Genomic DNA, 18,327 nt, shown 5'->3' with positions numbered 1-18,327 from the left:
ACATCGAACATTCCTGGCTCCTCAAACTATTATGACAACCAGAAGGAGCCCCAACATTTTCAAAATGCCCCCAGGAATGGCATTACCGTTGCTGAGAACCATTGCTTTAATAAGTTCAGAAGTAGAAGATGATCCAGTTTGTCACAGTATCAAATATTAAAGCTCCATAGTGTATTTTTGGGTATTTCCAAAGCAGCAGTTGGTAATGGACAAAGTAAGCATCCTTCTCCTCAGTTAGACATAATAAAATAATGATAACATCAAAGACATTCAAGTTTTCTGCAAATTAAGATCAGAAGGGAATTTTAAGCAGAACTGTCATTCAGCATTTGAAAGGAAACTTGAATGAATCGTTAAATTACTTTAAGCAGAAAAAAGCGTACATTTCCCTTCCTGAAGGTATGGCCATCTGGAATTAGGGTCATTATGAGGCTCTTTCCCAGGAGCACGAGATTCATCAGTCTGCCTTTTAACCTTTTAAAAGAACCATGGCATCTCTCTGTCAAATAAATAAATAAAAATCTTTAAAAACAAAACAAAACACAGATTAAAAAAAAAAAAAAAAAAAGAACCATGACAGATATCCCTCAGCCACTCACAGTGTCGTTCAGTCACTGGTTGTGGGGGTTTTCCACATGGATCTGGAGGGACCAGAGTGACAAGGGACCAATTCTATCACCTTTGTCCAGAATTCAAAGAGCAGGTCTTGGGCTGCAGTTGAATCTCCCCTTCACGTAGTACTTCTCCCTGCTCACAGAATCCTTTGAGCCCACCCACCCTGCTGTCCCTGCTGAGCCTCACAGGGTAGGAAGCATGGGGAGGGATGAACACAAACACAGAGAGGCCCCCTGTGTAGGGGAGGGGACTTCCGAGAACCAGGTGAGCCTCGAAGAGGGACTTGGAAATAAAAGAAGGGCTGCACACACTTGGAGAGGAACAGTGTCACAGTCATGCCTGGGCAGGGAGAAAGAACGCATACGGCCTCAGAACAGTGTCAGTGCTGTAGCTCTTGCTTTCTCCCCTTTCCCGTGAAGTCATCTAACACCCCCTGTGATGCTAAAAGCCTCTCTGAGCCATCCCCTCACCTCTGCTGCCTAGGGGAGCTGCTTGCAGAAGCTTTGTAAGGTCCCCCTTTGCAATGAGAGGGCAGATGGATCTAGTAGACCAGGAAGTGTTGGGGCATGAGGCCGACTTACTGATCTGGGAGGATGCTGGGTGCAAGAGGACCCCAGAAGAAGCCGTGACGTGTGTGGGAAGGGTAACGCATGTCACAGGTCCTGCCCCAACACCGAGAGAGTTCTTTATTGTGTGTGGTTTCCATGCCCCACAATGGGGATTTGATTGCTTTGGGCACACGAGGAGCAAAGTCCAGCCTCTCAGGTCAGCCAGCGTCTCTAGCAGTTCCTTTCTAAATCAGTCCTGTCAGTGGGCATCGCTGTTGATCATGACTGGTTTCTAGCCTGCGGGACTGCGTGGGAAAGTCCTCATGTCACGCGAATGCCTTCGAGACTTCTTGTTTGGTTTTGCTCTCTGGAGATGGTGCCTCCCTCCCTGATATAAGGTTCTGTTGGCTGCGTCACTGTCTCTGCTCTGATTTATAATTCACACAGGATATCAAATTATAATAAAGAATTAACTATATTTAGTTGTCTGACTTGATCCTCACGTTAAAAAAAAAGAGAAATTGTTTTTTAAATTCTACTGTATCGTTTTATTTAACTCCTTCTTTGCTTTTTATAATAATATTTTTCTGCATTTTAATTTCAGTTCCATAGTAATTTCACACCTTGATGCAGGACAGAATTTCAGGTAAGCTTTTAACTTCATGCCTGTATCTGAACAAACAAGGGTGATTGTATGAGTACTGTGTTCTTCTCAGCTTCCTAAAAAGCATATCTTGAATAAAAAGAATCCTATGTAATTCTTAAAAGAATAAGTGGAAAGTACCTACTTGTTGAAATACCAGCTCATAGTTACAATACCTTATTGAGAAAATGAATGGTGGTTAAGAACATACTAGATTGGGCTGAATTTCATATATGACATCAGCATGTTACACAGGAAATATCTCAAATCTAAGAAAGTACATATTTTAATTCCCTAAAATATTTTGCAGTTACTAACTAGAAATTTGAAATAATAGATGCTAGACCCTTGCTTTACTGTAATCATCAAACTAAAATTTATATAAGCTGAGGAGTCAGAAACAAACATTAAATTATATAAAACTGTATATAAATCTAGAAAAAACGGAATTGGTTTGCAGGCCTCTAAAACAGAGACAACTTTCCAGTCTTACAAACAATAAATAGAACCACGCATGCACAAAGACTGATTGACACATTGGTGGGGGGTTTAGGGAGTCTGAGTGGCGCAAAAAAGTACCTCTGGGCCATTACATGAAGAGCTGATCAAGACCTGCATAAATAAAGGAAAAAAAACTGACAAGAGGAAATGTAGGGAGAAGCTAAATATGTTATTACTGAAGTCATTGCACATTTAAATTACTACAAAATCCTTTTGGTCTTTTACCTTCAGGATGTTAGATTGTGATTACCCAGCATAGGCAAGGGCTGGTGCATTCATCTCCCGGTTGGGGATTTATTTTGTTAAACTGCCGGGCACTTACAACATGTGGTTTATTTCTCACAATAACTTGACACATTGGGTGACTTTGTCCCCATTTTCGAGATGAGGAAGCTGAAGTTCAGAGAAGTTAACGAAGCTGTCTGTGGTCACACAGCTAGTGATCGGCAGGGTTTAAACCCTGGCCTCCCTCACCACCAGGCACACTCTTTCTGCCAGGCCTCAGTACTTTTCAGAATGGCACATAGTTTTGGAAAGTAATTTGATGATCTGCAAAAATGTTCATAACCTTTGACCTAATAATTCTATTTTTGCTTCTCTACCAAGGGGATAATTCAGAATATGATAAAGACCACCTGCCCCAAAATACTGATCACAATGAATGATAACACTGAAAGTTCATCAGCAACTTCAGTTGCCAATAAAAAGAAATGAATTACATTGTGGTCAGATGCTTAAATATTACCGCTGTTATGATGCAGGGATAAGAAAAATACTTCTCATGTGAAATTGCATTTGTCTTGGAGCTAGGCAGTTCATTATATAGATGGATAAAATGTAAGATATGTCATAGTTATGATCTGGTAAAGAGTGATGAATGACTTTTTTTCTGTTTTTACAATTAAGAAATCAAATCTCTGTGGATACATAGACACTGGGAAGGAGATTTAAAGTATGGAACAAAGGCAGAATGCAAATGTGTTTCTATGATGATCACAACTATAGTATTTAAAATAAAACACTTGGCTTTTTTTTTAAAGTAAACTTTCTTATTGATGAATATATAACATGTGCACATAAAAGTGCCCATATATAAGAACACAGCTCAGTGAATTTTCACAAGTGAGCACACCCCATTAACTGCCACTCAGACCAAGAAAATAGGGACCCGAGAAGTACCCTCTGTGTCCCAGCGTGGTGACTTCTGCAGCCTCACATCTGTAGGCATAGATTCTAAATGGCACTGAAATATACCAAAATGTTAACAAATTCCATGTTAATCTTGGTTAACTAAGATTAGGACTGTCATTGGTCTTTGTTTTCTGTTTTTCTGTTTTAATCCCTCTTTTCCATGATAATGAATTGTACTATATTTTACTCTAACTTCCAACTATGACTTAATGTCCAACTGTCAAGTCATAAATTGACTCTTGCATTTAGTCCCATAAAGCTCCTCTTTTTGGAACTGACCTTTGCTATTTGAATTTAGGAATGAGACCACCATCTTTGTTCCTTCTGTAGTGGAAAGAGAAATACCGGTTATTGATGGGAAGTGATTCTCTTTCCTACTTGTTCCAGATCTCTGTTGTGTGGCAGCCCCTTGGCACTAAGTGTAAATCTGTGTATTGGGATTCCTCTTTTAAACAAGATGAAAACAGACATCATAGTCTGTTTCCCTTTCTGTCTCACACTGGCCTATGTTCCATAATTCCCCTCCTCTGTCCAGAGGATCTGGCCTCTTCCCCTCTCCAGAGTCAGGCCATGCTAAAGTGAGGAAAGCAGGAGCAGCAGCCTGCTTGGGGAAAGCCAGACACAACACCCATTTCTGCCACAGGGCTGCAAAGTCTGATTGGACTGTTAAGATGACGTTAAGCCTTTGTGATGTCTATGCATAAAGGGAGCGGTTCCTTGATGTTACCACTTTGGAGAAATAGAAAGAAAGGTCCCTCCTCATCCAACAAGATGGGCTCACCCAAGAGAAGACTTACTGCCTCCTCTTGCAGATTCTCTCCCTACTCTCAAGCGAGTTAGAAGGCATGTAGGGTTGAACACAAATCTGTTTCAGTCATCTAGAATAGTTAATTGTTTAGTACTTGAGATTCGTGATATGTATTGCCATTTGATTCAATGACAGAAGAATAAGTAAGGGTACTGTGTCTTACTGTATGGAGGCATTTTTTGGTTCTAGCTCACAGGGGACGAGTTATGAAACTTATGGCAGGGATCCCAAAGACCACCCCTAGAACTGGGAATTCTCTAGGATTCAGGACTCCACCCAGAGGCATATTCATAGCTGTGATTTGTCACAGTGAGAGGACACAAAGCAAAATTGGCAGCAAGTAAAGATACATGAGGTAGTGTCCAGAGGAAACCAGTTGCCAGCTTTCGAGAGTCCGGTCCCTGTGGCATAGTCCAGGATGCTCCGAATTCCTCCAGCAGTGTGCTTGGACACTGCAGGTGACATGGTGTCTACCGGGGAGCCCATCAGAGACTCCATACCCAGGGTTTTTATTAGAGGCCGGTCACATAGGCATCTCTGCTGCAGGGACCAAAATTCCAGATGCTCAGAAGGAAGGCACACTCTAGACACAGTGGGAACCTACCTCCCCAGATCCAAGATCCTGAGGCCAGCCTCGGGCACTCTTGCCAGTAGGCCTTTCTCTGGATGACAGCCTCAGACCTGCTATGTTAATAACTCTTTTCTGCACAGAATCTGAGGCCACTAGGGACTTAGCGATACTCTAGCCCATCTTCAGTTTACACATGAGGAAGTCGAGAACTAGAAATCTTTCCCAGGGTTCCAGACTCTGCAGTGGTCCAGCTGGGACAGAGTCCTGGGATTCTTACTCCAAGGCCTGGGCTTTATGACTATACTTCATAGAGGACCATTATGGCCAGATTGGTCAAGTTCATTGTTTTTTATAATGTCCTTAAGTCACCGGCAACAAGAAAACTTATTCAATGCTCTGATTACAGAATTGAGCTTTTGGTGCCATGGAGATATCAAAACTGAGGATTCATCCATTTTATATATAATTTATACAGTGACTCGACCCATTGCCACGTAAAATCTAGAAGCCCATTCTATGTGCTTTAGAAGCACATCAGGGCCCAGAATTTATATGAACAGAGCAGTCACAGCTTTGTAAACAGAAGAAAGACAAGAAGGAAACCCAATGCTTGTTAACAGTGATGGCCTCTGGATGGTCAATAGTGGAGGAAACTTTTCTTCTTTCTGCATTTTCCCCTAAATTTCTTCTGATGAAAATGTAGTACTATTGAGTGGAGAAATTAGCTCTAAAAAAGAAGCTTTCCAAGGGACTGTGTTTGTGCTAATCTTCAGTCACAGCTGTTGCTGGTCAGCACTGTCCAACTCTGGAAAGGCCCCCCTACCCCCCTTAAGCAGGCTGTTACTGGAGGGAACAGAAATGAGAGGGGCAATGTGCAAATTTTTACTGGAATCATGAATGTGCAGTAGTCGACGTGACTCAGCAGTTCCAACTCTGGTAGTTTATCCCATAGACCGACTCCCTCCTATGCACAGGGTTGGCACAGTAGCATTCCCTGGGGGTGAAGGATGGGCACAGCCCAAATGCCCAGGGTTGGAACCTGATTGTTACAGTACATGCATGTATTAGAGTTTCTTGCAACCCACAAGAAAACCACAACTTTCCCACAGGAAAGATACTTATTTTATACTACTGTTTATGCTGTTTGAATTTCTCACAAGGTGCTACTCTTCATACATATTGGGGCACCTGGGTGGCTCAGTCAGTTAAGCATCCGACTCTTGATCTCAGCTCAGGTCTTGATCTCAGGGTTGTGAGTTCAAGTCCTGCATGGAACTCCATGCTGGGTCCGGAGTCTACTTAAAAAAAAAAAAAAAGTATACCTATTATTTGTAAAAATGTTAACATTGTCTTAAATGATGTTGACAAAATAAAACTAACCTACCAGAGGGTAATGGTACATTCGTGGACTTTTATACAAGTAGACAATATAGAACTTACACCAATTCTTTGTAAAATTACACATCTTTCAGAGCTAAACTTGGATTAGAAATCTAAAAAGTAAGTGTGTCAGAGAATGTTAAGTTTCTTGGGTATGATGATGGTACTGTGGTTACATAGGGACATGTCCTTATTTCTGAGGAGATAGGGACTGAAATATTCAGGATCTAAGTATCATGATATCATAATGTTCAGCAGGAAAGCTGTGTGTGCATGTGTGTGTGCTGACAGAGGGAAGGAGCAAAGTAGCCAAATGTCAGCCATTGTTGAATCCAGGAGAAGGGCGTACAAACGTATTACTAGTCTCTTAACTTTCCTATAGTGTTCCGAATTTTCGAAATAGAAGGTTGTTGGAAATAAAAAGATTTTTAAAATCAAAGAGCTAACAGCTCCTGAAAAAGCAGTCATCAAGTAGTTACTTAGAAATCAGTTACAACAATCAGTCTTATCGCGGCACCCCTTCAGCCAGCCAAAATGGCATCGGGTAGCTTTGCGGCTGCAGGTCGCTGACAAGTTGAACTCCACAGGACTTGGTGCAGAGGCTAGGTAGCTGGTCTCTTTCACAACCTGCAAGCCCTGAGCAGCAACCTCTTCCTTAAAAGATGCACTTAAGAAGGTACGTCCTTTCTCTTCTCTTTGCTCTCCAGTTCTGAGGGGAATCCGTGCAATAGTTCCTTGCCGCATGGTGGCGGAACAGCCAGCCTGATTGGCCAGGAGGTGGTTCTGGTCTTCTTTCTCCTGCTCTTGTTGGTCTGGTTCCTGAATCGAGAATTCGAGGTCAGCTACCGCCTGCACTACCATGGGGACGTGGAGGCAGACCTTCACCGCACCAAGATCCAGAGCATGAGGGACCAAGCCGACTGGCTGCTAAGGAACATCATCCCCTACCACGTGGCTGAGCAGCTGAAGGTCTCCCAGACCTACTCCAAGAACCACGACAGTGGAGGCGTCATCTTCGCCAGCATCGTCAACTTCAGTGAGTTCTACGAGGAGAACTACGAAGGGGGCAAGGAGTGCTACCGGGTCCTTAACGAGCTCATTGGGGACTTCGACGAGCTCCTGAGCAGGCCAGGCTACAGCAGCATCGAGAAGATCAAGACCATCGGGGCCACATACATGGCTGCATCGGGGCTGAACGGCGCCCAGTGCCAGGACGGTGGCCACCCACAGGAGCACCTGCAGGTACTGTTCGAGTTTGCCAAGGAGATGATGCGTGTGGTGGACGACTTCAACAGCAACATGCTGTGGTTCAACTTCAAGCTCAGGGTCGGCTTCAACCATGGGCCACTCACAGCAGGAGTCATCGGCACCACCAAGCTGCTGTATGACATCTGGGGTGACACCGTCAACATCGCCAGCAGAATGGACAGCACGGGGGTGGAGTGCCGCATCCAGGTGAGTGAGGAGAGCTACCGCGTCCTGAGCAAGATGGGCTACGACTTCGACTACCGGGGGACAGTGAATGTGAAGGGCAAGGGCCAGATGAAGACCTACTTGTACCCAAAGTGCATGGACAGCGGGGCCGTGCCGCAGCACCAGCTGTCCATCTCCCCGGACATCCGAGTCCAGGTGGACGGCAGCATCGGGCGGTCTCCCACGGACGAGATCGCCAACCTGGTGCCTTCTGTACAGAACGCGGACAAGACGTCTCTGGGTTCTGAAAACAACATGCAAGCCAAGGACGCTCACCTATCTTCTAAGAGGCCATGGAAGGAGCCCGTCAAACCCGAAGAGAGGTCTCGATTTGGCAAAGCCATAGAGAAAAGCGACTGTGAAGAAGTAGGCATGGAAGAAGCCAGTGAACTCACCAGGCTCAACGTTTCCAAGAGCGTGTGACGCAGCGCCTGTCGCTGCCGCGGTGCTCTGTTCCTCGAAACACAATCGAGTTTGTATTCACCTGCTGTGTGTCCCGAGCACCACAGCCTCCGTCGCCGGGCACAGCGCCGTGTGGTCGTTGCCCTGACGTCTGCGTGCGCCACATACATCCGTCTCTCTGCTTTTTCTCCCCTGGAGCCCCATCCCCTGGGTGTGACCGTCAGCAGCGTGGAGAACAAGTGCCTTCAGGGGTTGACCGTGGCCTCGCGTCTGGGGACAGAGGCGGCCCGTGGAGATCGTGGCATGGGGTATTGCTGGACTTTTTAAACGAAAGCTGTGGTTAAGATATCATTTTATTGCTTTTTCTCACAAGGCAGTTTGGGGTTTTGTTTTGTTTTTGCTAGTACAATGTTTTTGCATTTTTTTCTTGTATACATGCTAGTGTTTTCCAGTGACCTGACCTTTCTGTGTAAACATGTACACGCACACACTTTCATTCATGAATCTGAGATCAAGTGCCAGTAACTCACTGTGAGGGGAGGTGGGGGGCCGTGGGCTGCAAGCAGCCGCCAGCCAGGATGGCCCACGTGCACCCCCCCACCCCGCCCCGACCTGCGCCTTCCAGAGTACCTGGGGCCTCGGGCTGTCAGGGCTTCCTCCCCGCGCAGGCCAAGATTGCAGTTGCTAGCCAGTAGCAGAGCTCGTGAACCCAGGTCCAAGGTATTTAGAAGCCGTGTTTCATTCTGCCCTGGACACCAAGGGGTTTCCAGCTGGGAGCGAAGGGGTTTGTCTTTGAAGCTGAATCCTCGGAGAGGGAAACTCAAAATAAACGTCTGAGGGTTGCATTTATTTATTTATTTATTTATCAGGGAATGTGTGTCTTGGGGGGAGCAGCAGTCAGGTCCTTCCGGCAAAGGGACATAGATAGGCTGGGTTGGGGGGAGGGGGTCTGCAGGGGGCACAGTGGAAGCATGAGAAGATGTCTGTTAGTGCTTTGGCTGCTCTGGGCCACTACTCCACACAGGGGCTGAGCAAGGCCTGGCCGGGCCTGGCCAGCGTGCCCTGGGATGGCCCGGGGACAGAGATGCTCTCAGCCGTGGTTCTGAAACCTTATGGGCACTGCCACTTCTGTCCCATGGGCTGCGGATCTGTACCCTCGGGGCCTCCCCACGGCAGGGATTGAGGCAGAGCCCGGCCCTGCATGAGGCAGGGGGTCGGGGTCAAGGGCAGTGGTGGGCAGACAGTGCCAGCGGCTTTGGCTTGTACACCCCCGAGAAGTCCCTCATCCTCTCCCACTCTTGGCTTGTGCAGGGCTGGTGTGTAGCAGTCATGAACCTGCTGAACCCCAGCCCTCTTTAGCTGGCCTCCTCCTGCTGTGTAGAGACAGAATCAGCCACATGTATAGGAGGTGTCAAGCCAGGGCAAGTAGAAGAAACCTGAAGGAAATCACTTGTGGTTATTTGTTGCTGATCCTGCCTGTGAGGACGTTTGGCCACATTGAGTCTGGAATGTACATGGAATTGAACTCAGGCCCGTGTTGCCCTGTCATCGGCAAAGTTACTTTCAAGGTGACTCGAGCATACGGTTCACAGGATAGTTTGAGAACTAGCTCCTTCTCTGTTTAAGGTCTTCACCGGCACACCCTGTGCATTTTCTTTTCACTGCTAAATCTTTGTATAATGTCACATCTACATCAAGTCGCATTATCAGTCTCGCCCCTCCCCAAATTCATCTAGAGTCTGCCATTTCTGGGATCAGGAAATATGGATTCTGATGGGCCAGCTTCCCAGGGTGGGGGAACACACGTGGAGTTGTCTCCCAACAATGCAGCCACAGCCAAGATCTTGACGTCCCAGGGAGTCATACTGAGCATTCTCAGTAACTAAGATCTTCCTTCAGGCTTTACTGTCAGTTTGTTGGTCTTCCAATGCTGGAGGAAGGATGGTGTGACAATACCTCTTGCTTCTAAAGAATGTATTCTTCTAAGAAACCACAGAGATTTTATTTTTATTTTAATTTTAAAACACTACCTGACACCGTTCTTGTCCATAGGGACTGTGGGCGTGTTAGGGGCTTTTCCCATCAGTGTTAAGGCATGTACTGGAGTGTGGGGCTCTCCTTCTGCCCTCTGCCCTCAAGCTCTGTAGCTCTGGCAGTGAGGGGGCCAGGTGGTTGCCGCCGGGCCACCTGTGTCTCTGCTGTTCCACAAGGTTAATCTCTGCACATGCTTCCTCCCCTGCACATTGTCTTTCCCCTTCCCTTCCTGCAAAAGTGTTTGTGATTCCTGACTCTGGGAAGCCGCGGACCTCAGGGAGAGGGTCTGAACGCCCGGTGATATGGTCCAGCAGTGTGCACATCGGAGACTTTGATGGTTGGCTCACCCAGAATTCCAAATTGTCTTTAAAAAAAACAAAACAAAACAAAACAAAACAACACAACACCCCGAGCCTTCCTAAATCACCAGTACAGATGTTCTCGCTGAGCCACTACGTGGCTTGGGTCCTTCTCAGTTTCCTGCCCTGAAGCATACCTCAACGCAGGACCACAGAATCTGTGCCGCGGAAATGCCTCGCCTCCAGCTCCGCTGGCCCTGAACAGAGTCCCTGAGGACAGGCCCCTGAGCAGTGGTTCAAGTGCTAGCAGTACGACGGACGTGCTCTTCACAGAGGCAATACCTCTTACGAACTTAGGTCAGGAAGCAATACTTCAGAACTGAATGTGTGTAAATAGCTGCTTTGAGTTGCAATTGCTGTTTTCTTCTTGGCCCCAAGTCAGACCGAATTATACACACGTATATATACACATATATGTATATGTATATGTATATATATATATATAAACAAGCACACCTAATTTTATCCAGTGCAAACAAATGTAGAGAATCAGTTATGAAGCCCTTAAGTAGCTTGAAGAGTCACACCGGTTATGCAACACCTGCACACGACTCCATTAACACTGACTGCTCTCGAAGGCAGCACCTGCGCATTTGCACACGACACTGAGAGCCAGAGGGCCGCGTGCTTCCCGCCACATGGACTGTAACAATGTGTAGTTTCCAAAGATCTGTCTGCATCTGCATTTCTAGATTTTTGAGGTAAGCGTTTTTTGGCTGGTTGTTTCAGAAAATCACATCATGCCTAGAACCTGAAATTAAATTGACGAGAACCAACTGTTTGCATTTTCCATCTTTTCTTCACTCTGCTCTTTTTAAACTGTTAATTCTAATTATTTCAGAATGCATCCACTCAAGAAATGGATATTAAAATATTCTAAAATCTAAATATTTGATGCCTGGTATTTCCTCGTTGAAAAGATCAGTTTGCACTTCAGAAATTAGGGCATTCCTTATTCCCTGCGATTTGTGGCTGGAAATAAGAAGATTTGCCTTTCTTTCACATTATGACTTTAAAAACAAGACGACTAAAAAAAAAAAAAAACCGAAACGATCCTATTTATGTATATGGTTTCTTTTTGTCTAATGGATATATTTGCTACAGTTAACTTCGGTTGAAAAATCTTATTTTTATATGGAACTTTAACAAAAATAAAAAGCAGGTCTCAGGACAAGTTTGGCTTGCAAAGATATCCCTATTTTATTAGGCCTTCGATATAGTTTTTCCTGCAAGATCTTAGGGGAAGGAATTGACCAAGAAAATGAAGGCGGTTTTCTGAAAGGACACAGCTACACAGCCTGTCCTCACAAAGTTCCTGGGGGTGTCCACATCAGGGAAAGTCACACACCCATCTCAGAATCCATTTAAAGTCATAGAGCCTCTTCCCAGAAACCATACATGCCGTTTGTATACATCTTGGGCGTTCACAACACCTCCAGATCCAAAGCAAAACTGTAGAGCTGTTGGGGTGTAGAGCCTTCTCCCCCAGTGAAGTCTTTCCTGGTGACTGCAGTATTTGTCAGCAACTTCAGAGCACAGGACCCTCTTGAAGACTCAACAGAGGGACGTGAAGATACGGTCCCCCATCCTTGTTCATCCGCTAAAGAGGGATCGAGCTTCTAGGTTGTTCTCTGCTGGAACATGGCGCCTATAAGGGCACTACTGGTTGACGTGGGCATCCTTCCCTCCCACACCCTAGGAACCTTTCTGGAGGTTAGAGAGTCATGGTCTGTGCTGCACTGAAGGTCTTGTGAGAAGGTGGGTCTCTACTAGAAGGGGTACCCTGGGGACTTTTGAAGACTTAGCATTCATGAAAGAATTTTGCAGTAAGACTCAGAACTTAGCTTTTGTGATTTCTCTCTTGCATGTGGTTACTTTTCTGTGGGGAATCTCCTTGTGGCCACCTGGAATAGATCCCGAGGGCCAGGTAAAGGAAGCTAAGTGGGGAAGAGATAGGTAAGAGGAAGCAATTAAGAAAGGTACACACTTGCACACCTTATACGTGTAAATTAAAATCCTCCCCAAGTGTCTATTTTTATATAGTTCCTATGTGAAAATTATTATTTTTAATTACATGACTCCAAAGAGTTGTCACTATATATTAGAGCAACTTAAGTCTGGGGAATTCTCCCTGTTCCTGTTGGGCCTGGACACCAGAAGGAGAAGCAAATTAAGTGGCTGTGTATCAAGAGCCCAGCGCCTCCTGAAATCTCAGTCATTGAAAACAGTGATCTTAACCTTTCTTGACTCACAGAGCCTTTGATAGTTTGATGATAGTTGTGTCTCTTCTCTCCAGAAAACAAACTCACACATGCAAATACACAACACAAATATACCATCTTAATGTTGCATACAATTTCAGAAGTCCCCAGATTCAGAAAAGGTGCCCCCAATCTGCAATGACTAAGGAATGCTGATTTTTCTATTGTAACTCTCTGCAAGTGAGGTTCCCAAGCATTTCTGGACTCTATTGGAAATTTGTCTCACCATGTTAATGCTGGTTTGTTTGCATATGCATTCCCAAGCAAATGATATTTTCATGTATTATGTTTGAGTTCTGTTTAAGTATATTCAAGGAGCCACTCAAAGGACTTTACAGTTTCATAAAGTTAGAGTCTTCCCAACAGATAAGGAACACTCGGCCAGTATTTGCTGAGCGACAACGATGTGCCAAATAATGCCAAACGTCCCTTTCTTTGGACCATTCAAGTTGTTGTGAGGCTGGAGTATATTCCAGCAACAGCCGTGATGAGAGACACTGCTTCTCCTGTTGCTTTCCCACGGTGAATTCTTCAGTAAACAGAAGGGCACTTCCAGGTAGCTGGGCTGGCACAGCGACAGCCTCTCCTTGCTGACGTTCTTACGCAGTGGGTTCTCAGAGTCATTCGTAAACAAAGAGGTGATTTTTGTACTCATGGTCTTAAGGAGTGTAGACTTTGAAGAAAGAGCAACACGTGAGAAGCAGAGAAAACAGCTTGCACCCGTATTGTGTTGATCCCTCACGGAGAAAGCAGCTACTCCAAGTACAACCCATGAAATCATCTGTTTTATTTTTAAAACCATCCTCTCCAGATGGCAGGTGGGGCCCCAGCACGAGGGTCTCAGAACAAGGCACTGGCTTGGACTGACTTGGCTGGAGGGAGCCTTTCTGAAATAGCACCACCCTGAGAGAAGTGCCTGGGAGGGAGTTGGGGGCCAGAGGTCTCTGCCCACCCCATCTCTGCCCTGGGCCCTGTCACCAGGCAAGGCAGCGGCTTCTGGCAGGGGACAGTTTTCTGAACAAATTGCTCTCTCTCGTCTTCATCTTTCTCTGACTTTCTTGCCCTTCTCAGCAAAGAAAATTCTTGCCACGTAGGTTGGAAGGCCAGCGAATGGTGTCAGAAAGGAGGGATTGTTTGGATTTGTCCATATGATCCTGGGAAAAGGAAGCAGAATGGGAAAGGGAAGAGCTGCACACCCGCACACTTGCGAGACTGACTCCCTAGTGACACCGTGTGCCCAAGGCCAACCTCACAGCTCACCGAGCCCTTCCTTGGGAAGATCTCCATTCATGTTCTCCCTGGCTTCCAGCCTCTCGGGTCTCCAGCACTGGCCTCTTGGGAGGCCTCCCACAACGACCAGCCAGCCCCACCTCATGGACAGTCATGCCTCTCCAAGGACACAGGTGCCTCCACTCTACCTGCTTCCCACCCCCTTCCACTGCCCTCTTTGACCTCCCAAGTAGGTTTCAGTTCCATGCCATATGCCATCCTCACTGTCTAACTTCAGGAATACAGATAACCCTACAACAACACAGCGAGCTGCTATTCTACTGATTGAAAGAAATAAACCCTTTGGCCACTACATTCAGTTCTCACCTAGGCAAACATGTCTGTGCCCATCAAGCAGTTTCCCGTTTCAGCTTTCCACGAAGGAACTCAAAACACAGAGAACCCCTTTGGTCTTCAGGATGCCTCACCTGTGTGGATAGGCAGAAGTGTTTTTTCTGTACAACAGATCGCAGAGCATGGCTGAGGGGGTTGCCCCAGTCCAGCCGGTTGCTGCCCACGGTTCCCAGCTGCAGAGCTGGACCCCAGAGCATGCTGCCAAGTCCACGTGACTGCCTGTCATAGCCTCCCCCTTCCTTGCCAAGAAAGAACAAAGAATCCAGGTGGTGGAGTGGGTCATCGTGCAATTAAATGGAGAAATTAGATACCAGGTCCCCAAGCACTCAACAAGGTAAAATAAATCTTCCCTTCTCTCCCTTTCCCCTTCTTTTTGTAAGAGTGGCTACTTGAATTAAATGTGGAGTATTTAAGCTATTACCTAGTGTGCGCCTAGAATGGAGACGTTCCGAAATTATTCCAGGGACCGCATGGATTGGTGTCCGTGTGCTAACCAAGAGCGCCATGGGAATGCAAAGTTTGGAACTTGTCCGTGCCTTCAGAAAGATCTGTGGAAAGCGCAGGTTATGTTGCTGTCCTGTCCTTCCTGCGAATGGAACAGAAACAGATCGCGTACCTTTAAAACAAAATCAGGTTCTCCACCCCCCCGCAACTGTTAATCTCACAATAAATTCTTTATATGTATAATGTTAGGTCATTTTAAAAACACCTTTATCATACATCTGTACATTTCTAGTGTTTCAGGGAACTATTAGAGGGAAAGAAAAGTATAACTCAGCTGTTTAACTTGAAGTATCATAGAATGTAATTGTAATTTCCTCCAATTTGGGGCTCCTGGGTAAAAAGTGGACTTTGTTGGCTATTTACAAAGGACTGAGGAAGCCAGTAGTTTAATTTTTAGTGGCAAGTCTTATGTGCTGGGTTGGTGGAACTTTTCTTTGGTAATTTTGGTTTGCCAGAATGTTACCTCTTCCTCCTCAAGAGAAGGCTTCTGAGGCATTACAGATATGTTTGGAATTTTCATTTAACACAGAAGAATATGGCTGAATATTGCCCCAATCTCCTGTTTCTATTATTAATTGCATGTTGTGTTGTACTTTCTTAAAAATTTCAGTCAAGGAGTTCTGTAGACTTCTGAAGCACTTTAATCTAACATGATACCTGGAGAGCATTTGGATTTGTTTGTTTTTAATGTTGAAAAATGTAATTTACATGAACTTCCAAGAAATTAGTTCAATTTAAACCTAACAAGATAAGATAAAACTATGTGTGTGTGTTGGGGGTGGGGGAGATTTGAAGCAGTCATCCAGATAATTTAGGATAAAAGCATCCTTATCCCTAAAATATTTCTAATGAGACAAAGTAATTTGACTGCACCGATCACATCATGATCCAAATTCTTCCATTCACGTTTCTTGCGCAGCCAAAACAAGGGGTCACCTCACTGCTTTCAGTATCTCCTCTCCAAACTTCCTCATCTCCTCCTTCAGCTGCCCATTTTGTCGGCAGAATACAGGAGGCACAGATCTGTGTGCTGTGAGAGCAAACCTAACATGTTCTAGTGAACCCACTATCTGATCGTTACTCGAATTCCCGAAGAGTCTGCCTGCGTTCCCAACCTGTGGCTCCGGCCACCATCTCCCTCTGTCATCAGTGCCTCTGTCATCAGTGCCCATAGCAGCAGCCCCTTCGATGTCTTCTAGCAGGAGCACAGCCAGGCCAGCGTGAACGTCTCGTGTGCCCTCAGACAGTTGGGCAGTGAGGAACAGAATAGCCACCGTTCCCCTAGTTCCTCTGCCATGCAAGAAGACAATCTCCAAGCACCTACACTGCACCAAGCCTTCTGCTGCCTCCTTGTCTTCTTAGTGAACTCTGGCGTCCTTCAGGTCATGCTTGTCACGCTCCGCCCCACCCCCACCACATCGGTACCTCACACACTGGCCCACCTTCCAATGCTCCAAGTCCCTCGCATAAACGGTCACAAGGTCCTAGACGAAGCCTGTGGCACCCATGACCCTTCAGGAAAAAATCTGCAAGACCCTTCTGGTTTTAGCTCCAAGAAGCTACCAGAGCAGCGAGCTGGGAATTGTGAGTCTAAACTGAGCTCACAAAGCAGATATTCCAGGGCCATCCTGGGCAGCAGCAAGCCTGACTCTCAGAGACTCCCACCAAACCCCAGTATCCCAGGATTCCCAAAGCTGTCCTTGGACTTGGGGGAGGTCAGGGACAGAACAGAGGACCATCCGGGGACGCCCAGAGAAACAGATGTCAACAAAGAGCAGTTCACCAGCGTCCGTGACCCGGTGCAGCAGGTCTTGGATCCCACACAGCCCTTTGCCACCTCTTCAACCCTCAAGTGCCACAGCTGCAGGTGTGCCATAAGCCATCAGGGTGCGCCAGGCAGGGCGTCCAGGTGCACCCTCTTCACGCTACAGCATCCAATGAAGCACCAGTCACAACACAAGGATGAGCATCCAGTGAAAAACCCAAAGCCTTAACATCCTCTTGGAAATCCTGTGTCAATTTCACGACCTGTAATGGACAGCATTTTAGGATGAGCCGTCCCTGAGATGATCCAGTTACTAAAATCAGCTTCCAAACGTCTCAATCCATGCAATGATCCTTACACCAAAATCAGTTCTGTGAGGCACGCAGGTCCTAATGGAACCCCACGCGCCAACATTGCCCCTTCCAGCTTTGTCCTGATGGGTTCCCCGGGCATAAGCTCCCCCATTCATGGTGGTGAGTCACTGTGGAGGGGCGACAGGGGTTTGTTCAAGCAGCCTTTTGACCTGTGGGTGGTCATACATTCACCCAAAACCTGGCCTTCTTCCACACGTGCTGACAGAGAGCCTCATACGCATGGGCTTTGCTTCTTGCTTGTCATGAAATGCAGAAAGAAATCCCAGATTCTAATAATCTTTCCGTTCCAAAAGCATGGATATCTTTCTTTTTAATCCAATTTTCTAGAAACTGCTTGTGGCTCTTTCTTTGGTCCCCTCCGAACACATTCCCTCCCTTCTTCTCTCTTCTGAGAGACAAAAGCACTGATGAGAGGGGAACTCGAAGCCTGTTTCCAGTTAAAGGGAAGGAGCCTAACTGTAAATAATAACTAGATACCTAAGAAACTGCTTATGCTTTGTCAACCACCAAAACCAGGAAGAATTGTATCTATGAGATACCAAGCTATATCTGTATATAGATAGAAGCACATTATCTTTAATTCATTCCTACAGACCTTGTAATCTGTTGTATACTCAACTGTTGTCCTGTATTAGAGAAAACTTCACACTAGACATGGAGAAGGCTGGGAAAATAATTCAAAATACAGTATAATTAACTCTGTTTTGTTGTTTGTTTATTCCGGGGTTGGCACAATTTCAAACAGAAAACGTGCTTCATAGAAATTATCAATCAGAAAGTGAACTTATCTGCAGGAATCCTGAAACTTCCCTTTAACACAACACGGACTCACAGAGCTTACCCACGTGTGTGTACCCACCACACAGGCCGAAGGGGTGGGAGGGGGAGAAGGTGCTACAGGCCCCCTTCCAGCCGGCCTTCAGGGGCAGGGCTGCCTTCAGTGTTCCCTAGCTGAGTCCGCATGTCAGGAACACACAGTGTGGCTGCAAGTTCCCAGGGCCTCACATGCCAGTGTGGGGATTAGTGGGTTCATTAGCCCCTCTCTTCAGTCAGGAATGTGTGCAGACAGGCACGTAGAGAAAGAGAGCAAAGAAGTGTGCCCTCCCCAGGAATCTCTCTCCTCCCTCCGAGGGGAAGGTGCCGCCCCTCTGAATCACAGATAGGACACACCATGGCATGTCTGGTGCGAGCTTTCTCTGTGACTTCTCCGGAGTTTGTGCGACACCGAGCTGAGCTCACAGACAGGAGTGAACCAAAACTTGTTTTCTTTGGACT

At 46.2% G+C, this 18,327-nt stretch overlaps 1 protein-coding gene across 1 annotated transcript in view; it reads left to right on the top strand.

Annotated features, from left to right (window-relative positions):
- ADCY9 (adenylate cyclase 9) overlaps positions 1–17,754 on the top strand; it is a 119,592-nt gene extending 101,838 nt beyond the window's left edge. Inside the window, exons 10-11 of the mRNA XM_044233650.1 lie at positions 1,768–1,809; positions 6,965–17,754. Of these exons, the coding sequence (XP_044089585.1) occupies positions 1,768–1,809; positions 6,965–8,153 (1,231 nt within the window). The 3' untranslated portion in view covers positions 8,154–17,754. The remainder of the gene's footprint in view (positions 1–1,767; positions 1,810–6,964) is intronic.
- The last annotated feature ends 573 nt before the right edge of the window (positions 17,755–18,327 follow it).

The sequence above is a fragment of the Neovison vison genome, chromosome 14, assembly GCF_020171115.1.
Source record: "Neovison vison isolate M4711 chromosome 14, ASM_NN_V1, whole genome shotgun sequence".
NCBI lineage: Eukaryota > Metazoa > Chordata > Mammalia > Carnivora > Mustelidae > Neogale > Neogale vison.
This window is presented reverse-complemented; position numbering and strand designations above follow the sequence as displayed.